Below are 21,159 nucleotides of genomic sequence, written 5' to 3'. Positions count from 1 at the left end.
TTTACAGTTAATGTAAATCAGAATTATTTCATAGGTACATGTACTCCATTGTTGCACTGTCATCTTAGTAGCTATGTCCATAGTATACATGATGATTAGGACCCTTGAAGATCCGGTGTAGAATAGGTCTTCAGCAACCCATGCTTGCCGTAAAATGGTGACTATGCTTGTTGTAAGAGGCGACTAACGTGATCGGGTGGTCAGGCTCGCTGACTTGGTTGATGCATGTCATCGAGCCCAATTGCGTGGATCGATGCTCGATATATCAATCACTGGATTGTCTAGTCCAGACTCGATTATTTACAGACTGCCGGCATATAGTGCGGCGTTAAACAACAAACAAACATTTGGGGAAATGTAATGTTCACGAGTTGGCCAGAACCGTTTATATTGTTCTGCATGGTACTGATGGAAAAATACATATAAAATATATTCAAACATTTTATCTAGAATACTGTTTACCTTAAGGATAAGATGGCCAATAAATAGTTTGGCCCACAGCAACGTGCAGCATGGCTGACGCCATTTTTCGCAAATGCAAAAACACGAAAGCTCCAGGTTGTAATAAGAGTGACCTCCTTTTCCTATATGAACCACAGGTGATGTGGATTCGCCCTCTAAGCCATGTGAATAATTTGCACTCTGTGACAGGAGTAACAGACATAAGGGTTATGTCTAAATTGAGTGAGTGAGTGAGTCCTTACCGCAGTGGTTTTTATTTCTTTTTTAATGGTATAACATTGTCTTCATTACTGTCTTGCAAGGGTCCTCTAATACAACATCTAGTGGTTTTGTACATACATCATGCGTTTGTGTTATGAAGTGAATTGTTACTTTGACTTTTTTATCTTATAAAATATGGTTGGTTGGTTGGTTTGTTGTTTAACGCCGCACTATTACAGCTATATAACGGCGGTGTTATTTAACTCCGTTGTATATGGGCATGTGGCCTTTCATACAATAAAGAGAGTGAGTATGGTTTTATGCCGCTTTTAGCAAAATTCCAGCAATATCATGGGCTTCACACATTGTACCCATGTCGGGAATCGACAAGCGAACGCTTTAACCACTAGGCTACCCGACAGCCCCTACATGTATGTCCAAATTGAAACGCAGAGGTTAAAGAAATTGTTTCGCACAGACCTGAATTGTGACATCAGTAAATGACCACCCAAAATCAATCTATAATTCCGTGATCCCCCTCCCTGGTCTAGTGGTAGAGCGTCCGCCCGGAGATCGGAAGGTCCGGGGTTCGATCCCCGGCCGCGTCAGACGTTAAAACATGGTACTTGTTGATACCCTGTTGGGTATTCATGTTAAACTGCGGCATGGTATCTCAATGAGCTAGCACTATAAATCGGCATCAGTCCGGACTAGTACAAGCAGCCACACAAACACCCACACGTACATGCACGTCGCTATATAAGTGCAATAATCTTGGACGCGACGTTAAACCCCATTTCACCTCACCTCACCTCACAGATTAATGCGGGTGTATGGTATTAGACAATATCTAGCTCATGATGTCAATCACTGGTTATTGCTGAAATACTGCTGCATGCGGGGTTGAACAACATAAAACAATATAAGTACAATAAACAATAATTTTCTAAAAGTATAATTATTCAAACATGCGAACGAATGATTATGATTGACATACTTCTGAACACTAATCTACATAAGACTAAAACGGTGGAAGTATGGAACATTACCCTTTGGTCCTGTATGAAGCTCGGCAATACTGCAGACATATGACTCAATTACTTAAAATACCCGTGACTGACTGAGTATGGTTTTACGCCGCTTTTAGCAATATTCCAGCAATATCAAGGCGGGGGACACCAGAAATGGGCTTCACACATTGTACCACTGTGGGGAATAGAACCCGGGTCTTCGGCGTGACGAGCGAACGCTTTAACCACTATGCTACCTGACAGCCCCTACATATCCGTGAAGATCCGGGGTACAAAAGGTCTTCAGCAACCGATGTATGCCCTCAAAAGCGCCTGCATGTCGTAAGAGGCGACGCTAGCTGGTTACGCTAGCTGACATGGTTGAGGCATGTCATGGTATCCCAATTACGTGGATCGATGCTCATGAAGTCACTCGTCGTTAAAGCGTTCGCTCTTCACGCCGAAGACCCGGGTTCGATTCCCGACATGGATACAATGTGTGAAGCCAATTTCTTGTGTCCCCCGCCGTGATATTGCCGGAATATTGCTAAAGGCGGCGTAAAACCAAATTCACTCACTTACCCACTCTGGCTGAGCCATTCTTGAAGCACTCGAGAAGTGAATAAGTAACAGGAGTAGCAGAAGTAGTAACAAAAGTAGCAGGAGTAGCAGAAGTAGTAACACAAGTAGCAGGAGTAGCAGAAGTAGTAACACAAGTAGCAGGAGTAGCAGAAGTAGTAACACAAGTAGCAGGAGTAGCAGAAGTAGTAACACAGGTAGTAGGAGTAGCAGAAGTAGTAACACAAGTAGCAGGAGTAGCAGAAGTAGTAACACAAGTAACAGAAGTAGCAGAAGTAGTAAGATAAGTAGCAGAAGTAACAGAAGTAGCTGAAGTAGCAACAGAAGTAGCAGAAGTAGTAACACAAGTAACAGAAGTAACACAAGTAGCAGAAGTAGTAACATAAGTAACATAAGTAGCAGGAGTAGCAACAGAAGTAGTAACACAAGTGGCAGGAGTAGCAACAGGAGAAACACAAGTAGCAGGAGTAGCAACAGAAGTAGCAGAAATTGCAACAGAAGTAGCAGAAGTAGTAACACAAGTAGCAGGAGTAGTAACACAAGTAGCAGACGTTGTAACACAAGTAGCAGGAGTAGTAACACAAGTAGCAGGAGTAGTAACACAAGTAGCAGGAGTAGTAACACAAGTAGTAACACAAGTAGCAGGAGTAGTAACACAAGTAGCAGGAGTAGCAGCAGGAGTAGCAAGAGTAGTAACACAAGTAGCAGGAGTAGCAGGAGTAGTAACACAAGTAACAGGAGTAGTAACACAAGTAACAGGAGTAGCAACATAAGTAGCAGGAGTAGCAGGAGTAGTAACACAAGTAGCAGGAGTAGTAACACAAGTAACAGGAGTAGTAACACAAGTAACAGGAGTAGCAACAGGAGTAGCAGGAGTAGTAACACAAGTAGCAGGAGTAGTAACACAAGTAACAGGAGTAGCAACATCAGTAGCAGGAGTAGCAGGAGTAGTAACACAAGTAGCAGGAGTAGTAACACAAGTAACAGGAGTAGTAACACAAGTAACAGGAGTAGCAACAGGAGTAGCAGGAGTAAAAACACAACTAGCAGAAGTAGTAACACAAGTAGCATGAGTAGTAACAGAAGTAGCAGAAGTAGTAACACAAGTAGCAGGAATAGTAACAGAAGTAACAGGAGTAGCAACACAAGTAGCAGGAGTAGTAACACAAGTAGCAGGAGAAGCAGCAGGAGTAGCAGGAGTAGTAACACAAGTAGCAGGAGTAGCAACAGAAGTAGCAGGAGTAGTAACAGAAGTAGCAGAAGTAGTAACAAAAGTAGCAGGAGTAGCAACACAAGTAGCAGAAGTAGTAACACAAGTAACAGAAGTAGTAACACAAGTAGCAGGAGTAGCAACATGAGTAGCAGGAGTAGTAACACAAGTAACAGGAGTAGGAACAGGAGTAGCAGGAGTAGTAACACAAGTAGTAGAAGTAGTAACACAAGTAGCAGGAGTAGCAACACAAGTAGCAGAAGGAGTAACACAAGTAGCAGAAGTAGCAACAGGAGTAGCAGGAGTAGTAACACAAGTAACAGGAGTAGCAGAAGTTGTAACACAAGTAGCAGAAGTAGTAACACAAGTAACAGGAGTAGCAACAGCAGTAGCAGGAGTAGTAACACAAGTAGCAGGAGTAGTAACACAAGTAGCAGGAGTAGTAACACAAGTAGCAGGAGTAGCAACATGAGTAGCAGGAGTAGTAACACAAGTAACAGGAGTAGTAACACAAGTAACAGGAAAAGCAGCAGGAGTAGCAGAAGTAGTAACACAAGTAGCAGGAGTAGCAACACAAGTAGCAGAAGTATAAACACAAGTAACAGGAGTAGCAACACGAGTAGCAGGAGTAGTAACACAAGTAGAAGGAGTAGTAACACAAGTAGCAGGAGTAGTAACAGAAGTAGCAGGGGTAGCAACATGAGAAGTAGGAGTAGTAACACAAGTAACAGGAGTAGCAGAAGTAGTAACACATGTAGCAGGAGTAGTCACATAAATAACCGGAGTAGCAACAGGAGTAGCAGGAGTAGTAACACAAGTAGCAGGAGTAGTAACACAAGTAACAGGAGTAGTATAATAAGTAACATGAGTAGTAACACAAGTAGCCGGAGTAGTAACACAAGTAGCCGGAGTAGCAACAGGAGTAGCAGGAGTAGTAACACAAGTAGCAGAAGTAGTAACACAAGTAACAGAAGTAGTAACACAAGTAACAGGAGTAGTAACACAAGTAAAGGGAGTAGCAGAAGTAGTAACACAAGTAGCAGGAGTAGCAACAGGGGTAGCAACAGAAGTAGCAGGAGTAGAACAGAAGTAGCAGAGGTAGTAACACAAGTAGCAGGAGTAGCAACAGAAGTAGCAGGAGTAGCAACAGAAGTAGCAGAAGTAGTAACACAAGTAGCAGGAGTAGCAACAGAAGTAGCAGGAGTAGCAACAGAAGTAGCAGAAGTAGTAACACAAGTAACAGGAGTAGCAGAAGTAGTAACACAAGTAGCAGGAGTAGCAACAGAAGTAGCAGAAGTAGTAACACAAGTAGCAGGAGTAGCAACAGAAGTAGCAGGAGTAGCAACAGAAGTAGCAGAAGTTGTAACATGAGTACAGAATAGATAGAACTGGTGACAAGAGTAGCAGACACTGTAGAAGAAACATACCAGCAGAGGTAGTAGGGCAGTGAATGAGTGGAGTGAATCCTGTTTTACGGTGCAGTAAGCAGTATACTAGCTGTGTCACGGCGGGGTGTAACGGGGGTGAAGCCAGTGGTTGAATCATGTTTGCGCTGGGTTCGATGACACATGTTCGATTACAAATAGCCGAGACTTGAAATATGTGAGCCTCTGTTTATCTTCGAAAACTCATTCTTCCAACTTTCTCAGTTTCCAAACAGTCGTAACCGGCGTCCTGGGGGGAAATGAGGTGAGGTGAGGTGAAATGGGGTTCAACGTCGCGTCCAAGATTATTGCACTTATATAGCGACGTGCATGTACGTGTGTGTGTGTTTGTGTGGCTGCTTGTATTATACTAGTCCGGACTGATGCCGATTTATAGTGCTAGCTCACTGAGATACCATGCCGCAGTTTAACATGAATACCCCGCTCAGACACAGTATACTGACCCCAAGCCAGTCCTTGTTTTAGCCCCTTAATGCCGAGCGCCAGACAGGGTAACAACAAGTACCATCTTTTAACGTCTTTTGGTATGACGAGGCAGGGGATCCAACCCCGGACCTTCCGCTCTCCGGGCGGACGCTCGACCACTAGACCACGGAGGCGGTCTTTGGGGGAAATGATGCAGCTAACCAGCTTCAGTAGCTTAGACATTTGCCATGTCATTTGATTGTGACGGCATGGTAACCAAAGATGTCACAATGGTCTAAAAGGCAATGTAAAGCAATTCTATTTCCTCAAAGCGATATCTACCGCGGAAGTCTGTCTTGGCCACACACAATTATGTTATTACCTATACAGTAAACTACGGATATAACGAACTCAAAGGGACCACTAATTTGAATTCGTTTTAACCGTAGTTCGGTATAAGCATATATACAGCATATATGCAGCAAATGAGTGAGTGAGTGAGTATAGTTTTACACCGCTTTTAGCAATATTCCAGCAATATCACGGCTGGGGACACCAGAAATGGGCTTCACACATTGTACCCATGTCGGGAATCGGGTCTTCGGCGTGACGAGCCAACGCTATAACCACTAGGCTACCCGACCGCCCCTGCAGCAAATGAACGGGACCCCAAAACAGTTCGTTATATCCGTCCGTTCGCAAAAGGGTTTCATTATAAACGTAGCTTAATGTATTTTCCATCAGGAGCAAGTGGAAAATTAGGAAATGTAGGACCAACATTAATAACAGTATCTGAAGGTGTACATGCTACAGAAATGCGAGATGTGAATATTTGAAACTTTATGAAAGGTATTCATACATCAGGCGTTAACGGTGACAAAACCAAGGCTCCTTTTCTTGCAACAACTGCAAACGTCGGGTAAATCTGAATTTGTCCACTAAATATTCGATCGATAGTGTAAAATATATCCTGGTTATTTACTGTTCATGGTACATTGTTAACATACTTCACACTCTCTGTTATCAGCTGTCTGGCACTCTCAGTTCACGGTGACCCGTTAGGAAATAGGAAAACATCGCCTCATGTATAACTGAATGTTATTCGGATGTGATAATGACAATGTTGTGTCAGCAGTATTATAATTTCTGAGGTTACTTCACGAATCGAACTGTAGTATGGTTTGGTTTGTTGTTTTACGCCGCACTCAGCAATATTCCAGCTATATGACGGCGGTCTGTTAATAATCGAGTCTGGACCAGACAATCCAGTGATTGACATCATGAACATAAATCCACGCAATTGGGATCGATGACATGCATCAACCAAGTCAGCGAGCCTGACCACCCGATCCCGTTAGTCGCCTTTTACGACAAGCATAGTCGCCTTTTACGGCAAGCATGGGTTGCTGAAGATCTATTCTATCCCGGATCTTCACGGGTCAGGGTATGATCGTGTTTTGGGGTTGAGGTTAGGTGTGGGGTAGAGATCGAGGTAAGGGGTTATTGGTAGAGGTAAAAGTAGATGTTTGTTTGTTTGTTGTTTAACGCAGCACTTAGCAATATTCCAGCTATATGACGGCGGTCTGTAGATAATGGAGTCTGGACCAGACAATCCAGTGATTGACATCATGAGCATCGATCCACGCAATTGGGATACGATGACGTGTATCAACCAAGTCAGCGAGCCTGACCACCTGATCCTGTTAGTCGCCTCATTTACGGCAAGCATGGGTTGCTGAAGACCTATTCTACCCGTGATCTTGACGGGTCATATGATATAAATAAACAATCATATTTATTACTGAATATAAAAATATGATCGTTTTTTCACATCCTGTTGCAACCAATATTTACAGAAAACTGACTTATTGCTAACAGTAGAGTTGAACTGCAAGGCATCATAAACATGTTTAAATATTAATTCTTGACATATATCACATCCGCAGTGGGGCCCAAATGCGCAATAAAACTTTGGGGAAAAGGTAAATGCGGAAGTTAAAACGGCTTACAAACTAACACGCATTCATGTTTTAAACTGATAACATTCGTACATTTCATACCTGTGTGCAAGCAAGTCCAGACTCGATTACTTACAGCCCGCCGTCATATAGCTGGAATATTGTTGAGTGCGGCGTTAAACAACATACAAAAAAACGAACAAACAAACACATACGCTAAAAAACTGGATATGGAGTATATCAGTAATGTACGTTTTTCTTCCGACTTGTGTCAACAGTATACGTGATAGTAAGGACGTAAGTGGCTTATGAGGAGACATTCAGAGGCTCTCGCTGTCGCATATGCACTCAACGCCTTTTTGAACGAGATCGGGCCGTTCTCCGCAGTGCTGGTGCAGACCCACAGCTATATATTTAGCACAGTTTTGTCCCAGCTGCATGCCGGTTGTACAGTGTGGTTACTGATAGCAACAGGCTGCGACTACCGCGTGACATGCACCCCTTTCTACTTCGACAGATATTACTTCCTGGTCGTATTGACTCGGGGCTCACCATACGCAATAGACAAAACACGGGCTGTGTACTCGCGGGCAGATGACCACGGAGTACGCTGATCACTGTGTCGGATTAACGAGACTGATTAATGAGTGACTTCGGTAATTCGTTGCAAATTAGGTGTGTCGGAGTCTGAGTGCGAGACTGTCGGAATAACGGGTCAAGATGGCACTGATCCACTCGGTTCCCAACAGTCGTGGCGGATAAACCCGATTGTCGGATTAACGAGTGTCGGATTAACGAGACTTGACTGTAAGTGGATTATACTTATTTGTAATTATCACATGATCACAACTCCACGTCGGCTTGCATTTGGGATTAAATAGGACAGTGTGTAGTCTGATATAAACGCAGTCCCGGTGTAAAATATGATTGTGAAAACGAAACTTGATAAGGACAGTGTAACAGTGTGGCAGTACTAATTATGTTTGTTGGGTGCCGTGTTACAGAATGGCGAAGTTCAGCAGGAAAATGAAATTAAATCAAGGGTATTGTAGTGATCGTAGGTTTCCGGAGGTCTTCGGAAAGGTTCGAGTTGGTCGTTCCGTGGCTGACCGCGGGAGACCCCAGATTCAGTGAGTTGTCAGCCATCGTTGTGAGTAAACCAGGTCGAGAACCCAGCTCAATGCAGTATTGACTTAGATACTGACTTGACTAACTGACAGCCCTTGTACGTGAGTAGAAAACAAGGTTTGTGAAACCGAGATATCGTTTTCACAACAGTGGCGCTGTGAACACATCGAATTTTTAGGGAAAATATTTTTTTCCGAATTCGTCGACTGCTCGACATTGCCGCCACGCCGTCGCCATCTTGCTTTTCTTGGCTACAGTTGGTTGGTTGGTTTGTTGTTTAACGCCGCACTCAGCAATATTCCAGCTATATAACGGCGGTCTGTAAATAATCGAGTCTGGACCAGACAATCCAGTGATTGACAACATGAGCATCGATCCACGCTGTTAGGATCAAGGACATGCATCAACCAAGTCAGCGAGCCTGACCACCCGATCCCGTTAGTCGCCTTTTACGACAAGCATAGTCGCCTTTTAAGACAAGCATGGGTTGCTGAAGACCTATTCTACCCCGGAATCTTCACGGGTCTCTTGGCTACAGGGACAAGAGGGATATTTGGCTAAAGTTGAATGAAACTTTAGCATTTTGCGACGAGTGGAAACATTTTTCGCCCGGTTAGTACCGTGCGACATTGTAGTAGTAATTTCTTTTCACAGCCTGTTCCGTATCGGCTGGTAAATTTATAGTTCAACGCACGTGGAAATCAGCGTGCGTTGATCAAGTACGTCCGTTTTCGTGGCTGTGCACAATAATTAATAATTAGGGAACAGTAGCGTATCAGAAATTCATGTTCTTATATCAATTTTGACCCTTTCACATGCGTAGTTGTGTTTGACAATTGGTGACAGCTCGTTACGGATGTTTGTTGACTTTGCCTCGAGAGTGTCACCCACTTTCGTCACGGACGTATAAGTTCGTGAGTTGGTATGTCATAACAAATAGCGTAGGTGTTTAGTGTAAGGGGAAGTAGGAATAGTATTGTTATTTTCATTAGGATTCAGGGCAAATAGTTGTCTGGATATATTGTATTATTGTTCATTGCTCGGTGTGTTTTTCCAAAGTATTCTACACACTGTTGGAAGATGGAGGAAAAGGGAATGAGAGTCAATTATGCCACTTGGTTTCAACTATGTGAAATCCAAGGGATTGATATAGGACTGGCGCAGAGGATCATAGACCGGAGAAGTGTGGTGGGCAATCTCATCCTGGATGATGTCCGCAGTTTAGAGGGATTTGATGACAGGGACGAGGTGGTGAGCCAGTTAGACTTTGCCATAAACCCCGACCATGGCAACAGGCGAAGGAACCATACCGAGAGGATGGAGGATCAGCATGTGCAACAGCTGGAGACAAATCCATACGACTGGATGCAGGAGGGTGGAGATGACCAGGCCGAAGGGGGAATGGCACAGACCCAGACACATCCGAGGGGTTGGGAAGTTATGGTGAGACTGTTGGACCATCAGAAAAACATGGCAGAGGCTCAGGAAAGGAGACTATCAGAGATGCTGGCAGCCCAGGCTGAAACTAGCTTGCAGATAGTCAAGGCGTTGGCTAATTTGGCTCCCACACTACAAAACCCGGGCAAGAGTAACTCGGGCCTGCAGCAAGACAGGCCGGCACTTATGAATCCGTCGCGGGAAATAGTTACCAGTATCCAAAGGGGACCACGGGTTCACCCGGAACCGAGGTTGGACGACAGCCCACAAAGACAGTACCACCCTTCTTTAAGAGCACAGGGGAGCGAGTATAGTGGGGAGGCGGTTTCTCCCGGGAAAGCACCGCAAGTAAAAAATGAGCCTGTAACGCCGATCCCACCGGTGCCGAGGGAACAGGACTAAAGATTGCCGCCACCTGCGCTCTCGACTTACAGCACTGTAGGGGGTGGACAGGGGGCGCTAGTCAAGGACACACAACACAAGCTATTGTTGCAGAGTGTGGATTATCTGACCACGGAGCAGAACCGGAAACATGCTCGAGGATCGCCACAGGGAGGTACTCCCCAGTTTCAATCGGACAGTTCTGGCGAGTATGGGAACTCAAGCCTGTACCAGCACAAAGGGACCCCAAACAAGGGAGCCAATTGGGGCCACAGCTCACCCTCTAACTCCCGGCGAGCTTGGATGCACATGGTGTGAATCCATCCACTTGGGATTACCCTTTGCCCAAGCAAGTGAACAGCTACCAATCAGCAACTGACCACAAGGCGCACCGGATCCCAAGGTGGTCAAGCAGGAACCAACTGATAGTGAGAAGACCACGCGGGACAGAGGACTTAACAGAAGAGGCCCCGATAGAAGAGATTCGGATGGTCGGGGCGACCAGGACCGGGCCACCGTGGATAGGTATCAAGCAGAGGAAAGTGACGTGGATGAGCGAGAGGACCATCGAGAACCTAGCCGCAAGGGTGATGGAGTTAGACGGGATAGGGGCGTGAATAGAGGTCCAGTTCGCAGAGGCTCCGAACGACGGGAAGGAGCAAGAGACCAGCCCCAACGCCATAGTACCCCTAACCTAACATATGACGGAAGATCTGGTTGGTCAGGTTTTTACCTCAAATTCCAAACATTGGCCCGCAGAGAGGGTTGTTGGGAACAGGAGAAAAAAGATCAACTCACGTTAGTGATGCGAGACGTGGCAAGTGACTATATTACTATGTGCCTGGACCGGGACCCGGACTTGTCCTTTGAGGATATGGTGTTTAAACTACAAAAACGGTTTGAACGCAGTGAACTTTCGGAGACGGCACAGATACGATTCCCTACCATGAGGCAAGAGGGGGGAGAGACATTAGAAGACTGGGCACAGTGATTATTGGCCACGGCTGTGGTAGCTTTCAGGGATTGTCCAGACCAGTTCATCGATCATCAGGTGATAATGCGTCTCTGCCAAGGATGCGAAAACAAGGAGGCTGGACAATTCATCTCTAACATGAAACCAGGGACCCTGGAGGTCGCCATTGCAAGCTTACGCCAATACCAGCATAATACACAGGCAGTGTATGGAAGGGCCCGTCGGGAGATACGACAGGTCGCTACAGACACATCACTACTACCAGAAACACGGGTGAAGGTGGTTCAAGCCTTGAGTCCCAAGTCATCGGGTAGTTCTGGTGATTCTGGCACAGAGATAACAGGGAGACTGGAAGCTGTGGAACAGAAAGTCAGTAGCCTCACCCTGTTTGCAGAGGAAACCAGGACCTTTATGAATGAAACCAGGACCTCTATAAAAGAGATCAGGACTTCTATGGAGGAAATCAAGACTATGGTCACGAAGCTGGCGGAGAATGTGAACAGTAGAGGACGTCAAAGGTCTCCGAGCCCAAGCGGACGCACTAAGGGATGCTTTATCTGTGGAGTTGAGGGGCATTTCAAGGCAGATTGTCCCCGCAAGAGCCCCAGCGAGCAGAGAAAGGTGTCCTTTGTAGAGCCGTCTGGGGGCGTGACTTAAATCATGTACGGGGAGGGCGGACAGGCCAGAATCCCTCCCCCACATCTCACGCAGGTCGACCAGACACCAAGGGACCACCTCCATGGCCACCAGACACAACAATAGAGCCGGCGCTGCTGGTTCATGACATACCGGATGGGGAACTTAAGCAGGTGAGAACCAGCAGCTTATCTACAATGCCTCATTGGACATTCGACAGGGACAGACCACCTCCATGGCCACCAGACATAGCAATGGAGACGGTGTCACTGGTTCATGACACACCGAGGGGAACAAACAGAGTCTCCACATTGCCTCATAGGACATTCGACAGGGACAGACCACTTCCCTGGCCGGCGCCAACAGCAAACAAGCCGGTGCCTCTGATGCACAAATCACCGGACAAAGAGCACAAGCCGGCAAGAACCAGCCAAGACTCACACAGTGAGCCGGTACAATTGAAGCCAGGAGAATCACCCAGACTTAGCAAAGGCAGAGAGATTGACATAGAGACAGGGCTTCCAATGATTACAATCCATGCCCTTAACCAAGGCGCCTCCTACACGATCAAAGTGGATTTTCAAGGTGTGAACACAGTGGGAATAGTGGACAGTGCGGCTGATGTAACCCTTATTGCGGATACTTTCTTTGATGGGCTATCAGACAAACCAGTCCTAGTGCAGGAGGTCATGGTAAACAATGCAGGGAGAGACCTGAGGATGAGAGGATGGGTAACAGAGCCGGCCAGGCTGCGAATTCACGGCAGGACGTATAGGCAAGAAGTCTTGGTAGCCCCAATCGGAGACTCGCTAATCTTGGGAACAGACTTCCTGATGAACAACTGCACTAATATCAGTTTCGAGTATCAAAACATCACCATCGGGGGAAATGTCCCAATTATCATCACGGGACGATTGGATAAAAAAATAGAACAATACATGGTGGAGCCTGTCCTGGGAGTCCTGGCACACGACCTGATGCCTCGGACCATACACCAGGGGGGAGCAGAGTCAGTTGTGTGCCTCATCAACACCTCTGATAGACACATTAAGTTCTTCCACGGTCAAGTGGGTGTAGCGTCTGAAGCTGAGGTTATTGTGCTGGAATATGAGACAACAATGACAAGGTGTAGAATGGATAAGAGTCCGTATCAGTGCAGAGTCACAGGGATAGCGGATCCAGTGGAAGAGATGGGGATGCCAGTGGTCCCACCTCATTTGACAGACTTATTTGAACGTTCCAAGGTTCATTTGGAGGATGACGATAGGCGCCAGTTGGCAGAACTTCTGATTGAATTCCATGACGTGTTCGCCCGGGACGAGCTTGACCGGGGTGACTTCTCAGCCATAAAACATTCCATAGACACCGGGGATGCCAAGCGGTTGAGACGCACACATCTCGGTTTCGCAGAAGAAGAGGAGGAACATCTCAAGAAGATGCTGAAGGGAGGCGTCATCCAGCCTTCAAGCTCGGAGTGGGCCTCGGCGCCAGTGTTAATCCGCAAGAAATGTGGAGGTGTGCGCTGGTGCATAGATTTTCGCTCGCTTAATGCCAGGACTCGAAAGACGTCTTCCCTCTGCCCTTGATCGACGAGTGCCTCGACACATTAGCAAACAGCACTTGGTTTTCGAAATTACTTGCCAACTCTGCCTACTGGCAAGTCAGGATTAAAGAGGAAGACAGGAGGAAAACCGCATTTGTCACGAAATACGGCCTCTACGATCACATAAGGATTGGTTTCGGATTGTGCAACGCTCCAGCCACCTATGCCCGGGTGATGTCACTTATACATGGATGGTTGAGTTGGGACATGGTCCTAGCATTCTAAGATGACACAGTGGTAAATGGCATCACCATCCCTCAGCACTTTGAGAATCTACGGACTGTTTCGAGACGATTCCGAGAATAACCGCCTAAAACTAAAGCCAAAGAAGTGCAAACTCTTCCAGCAGAAAATAGAGTTTCTAGGGAGAACCGTCAGTCGTGATGGAGTGGAGGTGAACAACGCTAGTCTGGGAGTAGTCGTGGAATGGCCAGCCCCTAAGACGACAAAGGAAACAGAGAGCTTCCTGGGATTTGCGAACTACCACAGAAACTTTATCAAGGGTTATGCCAAGGTAGCGGCCCCTCTGTATTCAATCACTGGGAAGAAGCCCTTCAACTGGGGACCAGATCAGGAGATTAGCTTTGAAACCCTCAAACAGGCTCTGTTGTCTACACACCTAATTAGGAGGGAGGGGTGGTCACACCCTCCACGCCTCAGCCTACACCCCATAAATTCACCAGCTTGTCTAATGTACTGGAGGGTGCTGGCATTGCTCATGAATGCACTCACCCCATCCCAGGTTGACGCGTTCCGGACTTTCCTACAGCCCGTGGCATCCAGAGCCATTCCAAAACCCTTGGAAACAGCCTCAAAACCGGAGTCCTCGGAAAATTGGGACCAGGAACTTTCCAGTACTGGTGAAGAGGTGTGAATTCTCATGGATCTGGAGGCCCGAGAGTGGCAAGAGACGGGTGAGGGCACTGTACAGACAATCGTGTCTTCCGACTATACTTGGAGATGGGAGTCCAGCATGTCACCCACAGAAGAGGGCACAGCAATATCACGGCGGGGGACACCAGAAATGGGCTTCACACATTGTACCCATGTCGGGAATCGAACCCAGGTCTTCGGCGTGACGAGCGAACGCCTTACCCACTAGGCTACCCGACCACCCCAGTATCCATTTAAAGTTTCATAATATATACAGTAGTTACTGAACATCGAATATATATCTCGATAAATAAAATCTATATACTGAAACCAACATCATAAATCGATTAATGCAAATAACTTCTGGTTGCGGGTTCTGAAATGATGTGGGTATACACATCAGGCCTATCTTATAATCGTCAACCTACGGGTCATTGCAATTGACCCTTACTTACGGGTGACATTTGGAGGTTGACCAATCGTTGGGGCATGAGTGAGTGAGTGAGTTGGATATAACGCCGCTTTTAACATTATACCAGTTATATCACGGCGTGCCAGCTTTACGTCGGAGGACAGCCCGAAGTGATACAGATCTCAGCCGTTTACCACTTCGGTGAAACCCACGAACACGGGTATGGTGCTGACAAACCTAGAAACATAATCGGGGCGAACCGGGATTCGAACCCACAATCATAGGTTTCTGGCATGCCCAAGGGACCAACTCTGCAAAGCGAATAGCGGTGCCTTAGACGACTGGGTCACCCGTGCCCCCTACGAATTGTACATTATGAATATATCAATAATTGAAGTACACATATATCAATGGAAATATTAAACATAGGAATATATTTTTATATGTACATATCTTCAGTAGGGTGGAAACAACAACAATAGATTAATTTGTGGAAGGGGGGAATATCACTTGAATTGGTATTGCAATACCAATACTGTTTTGATCCTCGGAGAAAACAGTGCTTTTCAAAACATTTTCTGATAAGATCAGGTAATCAAATGAATGCATCAAACAGCAGCCTGTGAAATATATAGCTGTACATATATTTTTATATCTTAATACAATTGCATAATAATGCCAAAAGAAATTATGATGATGAGGATGGTGATGACGATGATGATGGGGATGATGGTGATGATGATGATGATGATGATGATGTCCGTTTTATTTACTTCAGAACTGACGACAACTGTAAAGTCAGGGTGCAGTGGCTGGCTGAACAATTGGGAGTGTGTGTCAAAGAGAGTAGAACTAGCCACTGACAGAAGACAACGTAGAACAATGGACTCTTCAGGTGACACAAATAAGGAAGAGAGACCTGAACCCCTGACACGATCCACGACTGAAGGGAGATATAATGAGGATGATCCTGCGGATGAGCACCCGCATCAAGGAGTGATCCGGCCTCCATGTCCTGGTACTGGAGAAACAGGTGCTCAACTGCAGGGAACACAGCCGTCAACATTGAGACGAGTTATACAATTTGTGCTACCAGCTGTCCTCTGTGGAGCTCACAGTGTCCTTACAGATGCCTTGCCACCTTTTATACCACATGTCAATGTCACAGAAAACTGTATCTCTAATGACCAGCACCGTAGGCCTGATGAAAGTCATAAAGTGGACAGAACAACAGATACCCTGACTGGTGAAAGTGATGCCATGGACAGAACATCAGACAACCTGACTGTTGAAAGTGATACCATGGACAGAACAACAGACAGCCTTACTGGTGAAAGTGATACCATGGACAGAACAACGGATACCCTGACTGGTGAAAGTGATACCATGGACAGAACAACAGATACCCTGACTGGTGAAAGTGATGCCATGGACAGAACAACAGACAACCTGACTGTTGAAAGTGATACCATGGACAGAACAACAGACAGCCTGACTGGTGAAAGTGATACCATGGACAGAACAACAGATACCCTGACTGGTGAAAGTGATACCATGGACAGAACAACAGATACCCTGACTGGGGAAAGTGATAACCTGGACACAACAACAGACAACCTGCATGGTGAAAGTGATACCATGGACAGAACAACAGAGAACCTGACTGGTGAAAGTGATACCATGGACAGAACAACAGATAACCTGACTGGTGAAAGTGATACCATTGACAGAACAACAGACAACCTGACTGGTGAAAGTGATACCATTGACAGAACAACAGACAACCTGACTGGTGAAAGTGATAACCTGGAGAGAATATCAAACAACCTGACTGGTGAAAGTGATACCATTGACAGAATAACAGACAACCTGCATGGTGAAAGTGATACCATGGACAGAACATCAGACAACCTGACTGGTGAAAGTGATAACCTGGACAGAACATCAGATAACCTGACTGGTGAAAGTGATACCATGGACAGAACATCAGATAACCTGACTGGTGAAAGTGATACCATGGACAGAACATCAGACAACCTGACTGGTGAAAGTGATACCATGGACAGAACAACAGACACCCTGACTGGTGAAAGTGATACCATAGACAGAACAACAGACAACCTGACTGGTGAAAGTGATACCATGGACAGAACAACAGATAACCTGACTGGTGAAAGTTATAACCTGGACACAACAACAGGCAGCCTGACTGGTGAAAGTGATACCATGGACAGAACATCAGACAGCCTGACTGGTGAAAGTGATACCATGGACAGAACAACAGACAACCTGCATTGTGAAAGTGATACCATGGACAGAACAACAGACAACCTGACTGGTGAAAGTGATACCATAGGCAGAACAGAAGACAGCCTGACTGGTGAAAGTGATACCATGGACAGAACATCAGACAGCCTGACTGGTGAAAGTGATACCATGGACAGAACATCAGACAACCTGCATTGTGAAAGTGATACCATGGACAGAACAACAGACAACCTGACTGGTGAAAGTGATACCATAGGCAGAACAGAAGACAACCTGACTGGTGAAAGTGATACCATGGACAGAACAACAGATACCCTGACTGGTGAAAGTGATACCATGGACAGAACAACAGACAACCTGACTGGTGAAAGTGATACCATGGACAGAACAACAGATAACCTGCATGGTGAAAGTGATACCATGGACAGAATATCAGACAACCTGACTGGTGAAAGTGATAACCTGGACAGGTCAACAGACAGCCTGACTGGTGAAAGTGATACCATAGACAGAACAACAGACAACCTGACTGATGAAAGTGATACCATGGACAGAACAACAGACAACCTGACTGGTGAAAGTGATACCATAGACAGAACAACAGACAGCCTGACTGGTGAAAGTGATACCATGGACAGAACAACAGACAACCTGACTGGTGAAAGTGATACCATGGACAGAATATCAGACAACCTGACTAGTGAAAGTGATACTATGGACAGAATATCAGACAACCTGACTGGTGAAAGTGATAACCTGGACAGGTCAACAGACAGCCTGACTTGCGGAACTGATACCATGGACAGAACAACAGACAACCTGACTGGTGAAAGTGATACCATGGACAGAATATCAGACAACCTAACTGGTGAAAGTGATAACCTGGACAGGTCAACAGACAGCCTGACTGGTGGAACTGATAACTTGAACAGAGGAATGGTTAAATTAGCCGAGATCGAGAGAAGAGATCACACTGTCCGTAGTGCAAATCTGTCTTCTGACGATCAAGCCTCTTCCCGCCAAGCAGTCATTGAAATTGGAGAAAATAGTTATAGAGACACTGGGTCTTCTGCTTTAAAGGTCATACAACCAAATCAACAGCCCAGAGAACGATGTCTCACTAATACCAATCTTCCAATATCAAACACGTTAGCAAACTCACAGGTGCCGTCTCTCCATGCTTCAAGGAAACATGTTCCAGGTTTTCAGACATCACCTATCACTGAAACAAAGGAGGGAGCTTCACTGACGACTGAAGGCCTTTCATTCATAAAAGCTCCATCATCTAGCCAAACAACACCAGAGAAAAAACCGAGGCGTCAGCCTGTGCCATCAGAAAATCAGGAAGCAATAGGTGGGAAGATAATGCTTCTGCAGTCGATATAAGTTATTGTAGTATTTCTGAAGTCATATTCATGGAAGGAAAGAGAGTTAACTGACTTTAAAAGTCCAGTTTCCATCCTTGCCGAACTGGGCTGGAATTCCTCGGCTCGATCGTAGCGCCAGCAGTGGCTATTACGAGTTATGTCCTTTCTATGCCTCTCCTATTGACCAATCAGATTCAACCTCTCGTATTACTTGCATTTGCTTTAAACAAAACGGTGGCGCCCAGTCAAGACGGTCTGATTAATAATCAAGATCTATATTGTGATAAAACGAGTCTTACATTGCGAAGTGCATTAAACCACGTGAGCACCTTGATTAAAAGCATGAAAAGATTTAGAAAATATCTGGTGACAAGGATTTAGCGGTGCACATGCTTTCCTGCAGTCGACCGAAATCTGCATGACACTTTACAAACCAGATTTCGATTTCGGTGCACGATTTTGATTGGACTATGCATAGACTCGTTAGTCCAGCCAAAATGTAACTCCATAATACCAGCCTAGTTCGGCAAGGTTGAAACTGGACTTTTATAGTCAGTTAACTCACTTGCCTCGGGGAGATGTATTCATTTTGTTATCAGACATACATGTGCTCAAAGGACAAAAGTTATATTTTTGGCAATTATTTGTATTAACCCGCATTACCGTTTGCTCAAACCATACAAAAACACAACTTAAAAGGCGTGGATTGAAATAGGGTTTTATGCCCTGTAGCATAACCTCATTTGACTTAAATGTCAATTCTTTATCTTGAGGTTTTGATTAATGTCATATGTGAAATCGAGAGACTACCTCTGTTTAATATACGATATGTATTGCAGGATTTCTGTGTTTGAAATAACTTGCCGGGACTACAAGTACAAACTGATTGAAGTCTAGTTCCATTTAACAAGTACTAGTATTTCAGCATTGACATAACATCAATATTTGTTTCGTTAAATGCTTTATTACAAATACGTAACAATACATCTAGTCATGATTTGTCTTTAGAATTTTACATATTTACATATAGAATGCTTAATTCACAAATACGTTTCACATCTCAACACATCTCATTTGTCTGTAATATTTAATTTTTTCATTTGCTTCCAGGTCAACGTTTTAAGAACATCTGTGGTGAGTAGTTTCAAAGTGTGTGAGTGAGTTGAGTCTAACGCCACTTTCCGTGACAGTATTTTTTTTCACCGTGTGTCAAGTTAGCCAAAGTAATGTAGATCCTAGACATTTACCACTTTGAAAAACAGTTGAACCTGGTTATAGTGCTGACAAACCAAGACTTATGTCGGTGGCGAATCTCGGATTCGAACCAACGGTCATAAGATTGAATCTCTATGCTAATTTGAGCAGAGGATTTTGAAAGTATTTTCTCAGAAATGTAAAGTGTTTTTGTTTTGGTTTGTTTGTTGTTTAACGCCACACTCAGCAATATTCCAGCTATATGACGGCGGTTTGTGAATAATCGAGTCTGGACCAGACAATCCAGTGATTGGTATCATGAGCATCGATCCACGCAATTGGGATATTGCTAATGTCAAAGCCAAAATCAATTAACACAACCTTAATATTGTAATATCATAGAATGATCAATGTACCATGTCCAGGGGCCGTAGTTATAAACATCCTCAGAATTAAAAGTTACACGTGAATGAAGAAACAAATGATGATACCAAATCCTAATCTCAGCCTGAACAGCACTCGAAGTTTTAAATATAGCACAGGTTCCCCCTGGTTACAAGAAATGTCCAAACTAACAGTCATCTCACAGCTGTTACAATAAAAGCAACAAGAAACGTTCTACATTCAAAATAAATCTCTCAGGGTATCACGATTCCGACTCTATCATGAGCATGATTCACAATCAAATAAAGATAACTACACTTCTGGGTGTAGCATTAAGCAATAGTCTTAGAGGGTTAAGAGTATTTTTAAGGATAGTTTGAGAATGTTTCTGACTACAGCTCCAGGAATCATTCACCCACTCCCCTCTTTATCAGGACACAACAGTTGTTGTAAAATCGTCTAAATACATCTACTACCGGAATTTGAAACTGACTTGAGTTACCCCTCACAAAGACACTATCCTGGAAAACTAAACCACTGGGCAAAAGAAGCTTATCACTTGTCAATTAAGATTTATCTGAGTTAAACTACAACGTTATCAGACAACGATACCGATCTTGAGTGGTCTTATGTCTGGCCTGTTTGCTGATAACGGCTCAACAACTTGTAGATACTGGTTTGACTGCAGCTCAAGGTTGTTGCAATCTGCTGTTAAGAGGCCCTCATATCGGCCATACCAATAGCTCAGTCACATTCCTCTTGTGTGAGCCTCGACCAAGGGTCACAACGCCAGTTGAAGATCGCTACATCTGGACAATCCACCTGCGGAATCGATAATTGACGGCGACGGCATTTGGACACCCCATCGCCAGACGAACAGGCAAGGACTGTAAGTCGATGCAGCGGCGTGATTGGGAAAGGGTACTGTTCACAGACGACAGTCAATTTTACTTGTTCCCAAATGGTGGCCTAGTCCACGTTTATTGACGTAGGAGAGAGCCACTGGCACCTAACTACATCATAGATGAACACCCTTATGGTAGAGGCGGCGTCATGGTATGGTGCAGTATTTGTGGTCAGCGGACAACAAAGCCTATCATTACACGTGGGAACCTGACTGGCCAAAGATACAGAATTTTTTATTTTGTCTCCTCCACTCGGCCTTATGGCATGTGCATTACCGATGTCATTGCAATGTTGTAAAGACATCGATAAGTGTATTTTGCCCTGTGA

At 45.0% G+C, this 21,159-nt stretch overlaps 2 protein-coding genes across 4 annotated transcripts in view; both read left to right on the top strand.

Moving 5' to 3' along the window:
- LOC124119118 overlaps positions 1–21,159 on the top strand; it is a 54,533-nt gene that overhangs the window by 26,390 nt on the left and 6,984 nt on the right. The gene's annotated exons all lie outside the window — the stretch shown is intronic.
- LOC124119133 overlaps positions 7,739–21,159 on the top strand; it is a 46,415-nt gene continuing 32,994 nt past the window's right edge. Inside the window, exons 1-3 of one of the 3 annotated variants that reach the window (XM_048398200.1) lie at positions 7,739–8,077; positions 15,492–18,335; positions 19,459–19,482. In XM_048398200.1, the coding sequence (XP_048254157.1) occupies positions 15,596–18,335; positions 19,459–19,482 (2,764 nt within the window). In that variant the 5' untranslated portion in view covers positions 7,739–8,077; positions 15,492–15,595. The remainder of the gene's footprint in view (positions 8,078–15,491; positions 18,336–19,458; positions 19,483–21,159) is intronic. The other 2 variants (XM_048398199.1, XM_048398202.1) reach the window with 2 other exon arrangements.

This window comes from Haliotis rufescens, unplaced genomic scaffold (assembly GCF_023055435.1).
Source record: "Haliotis rufescens isolate VD_foot unplaced genomic scaffold, xgHalRufe1.0.p SCAF_18, whole genome shotgun sequence".
NCBI classification, from domain to species: domain Eukaryota; kingdom Metazoa; phylum Mollusca; class Gastropoda; order Lepetellida; family Haliotidae; genus Haliotis; species Haliotis rufescens.
Note: the sequence above shows the minus strand (reverse complement) of the source record. Positions and strands in the feature narration are given on the sequence as shown.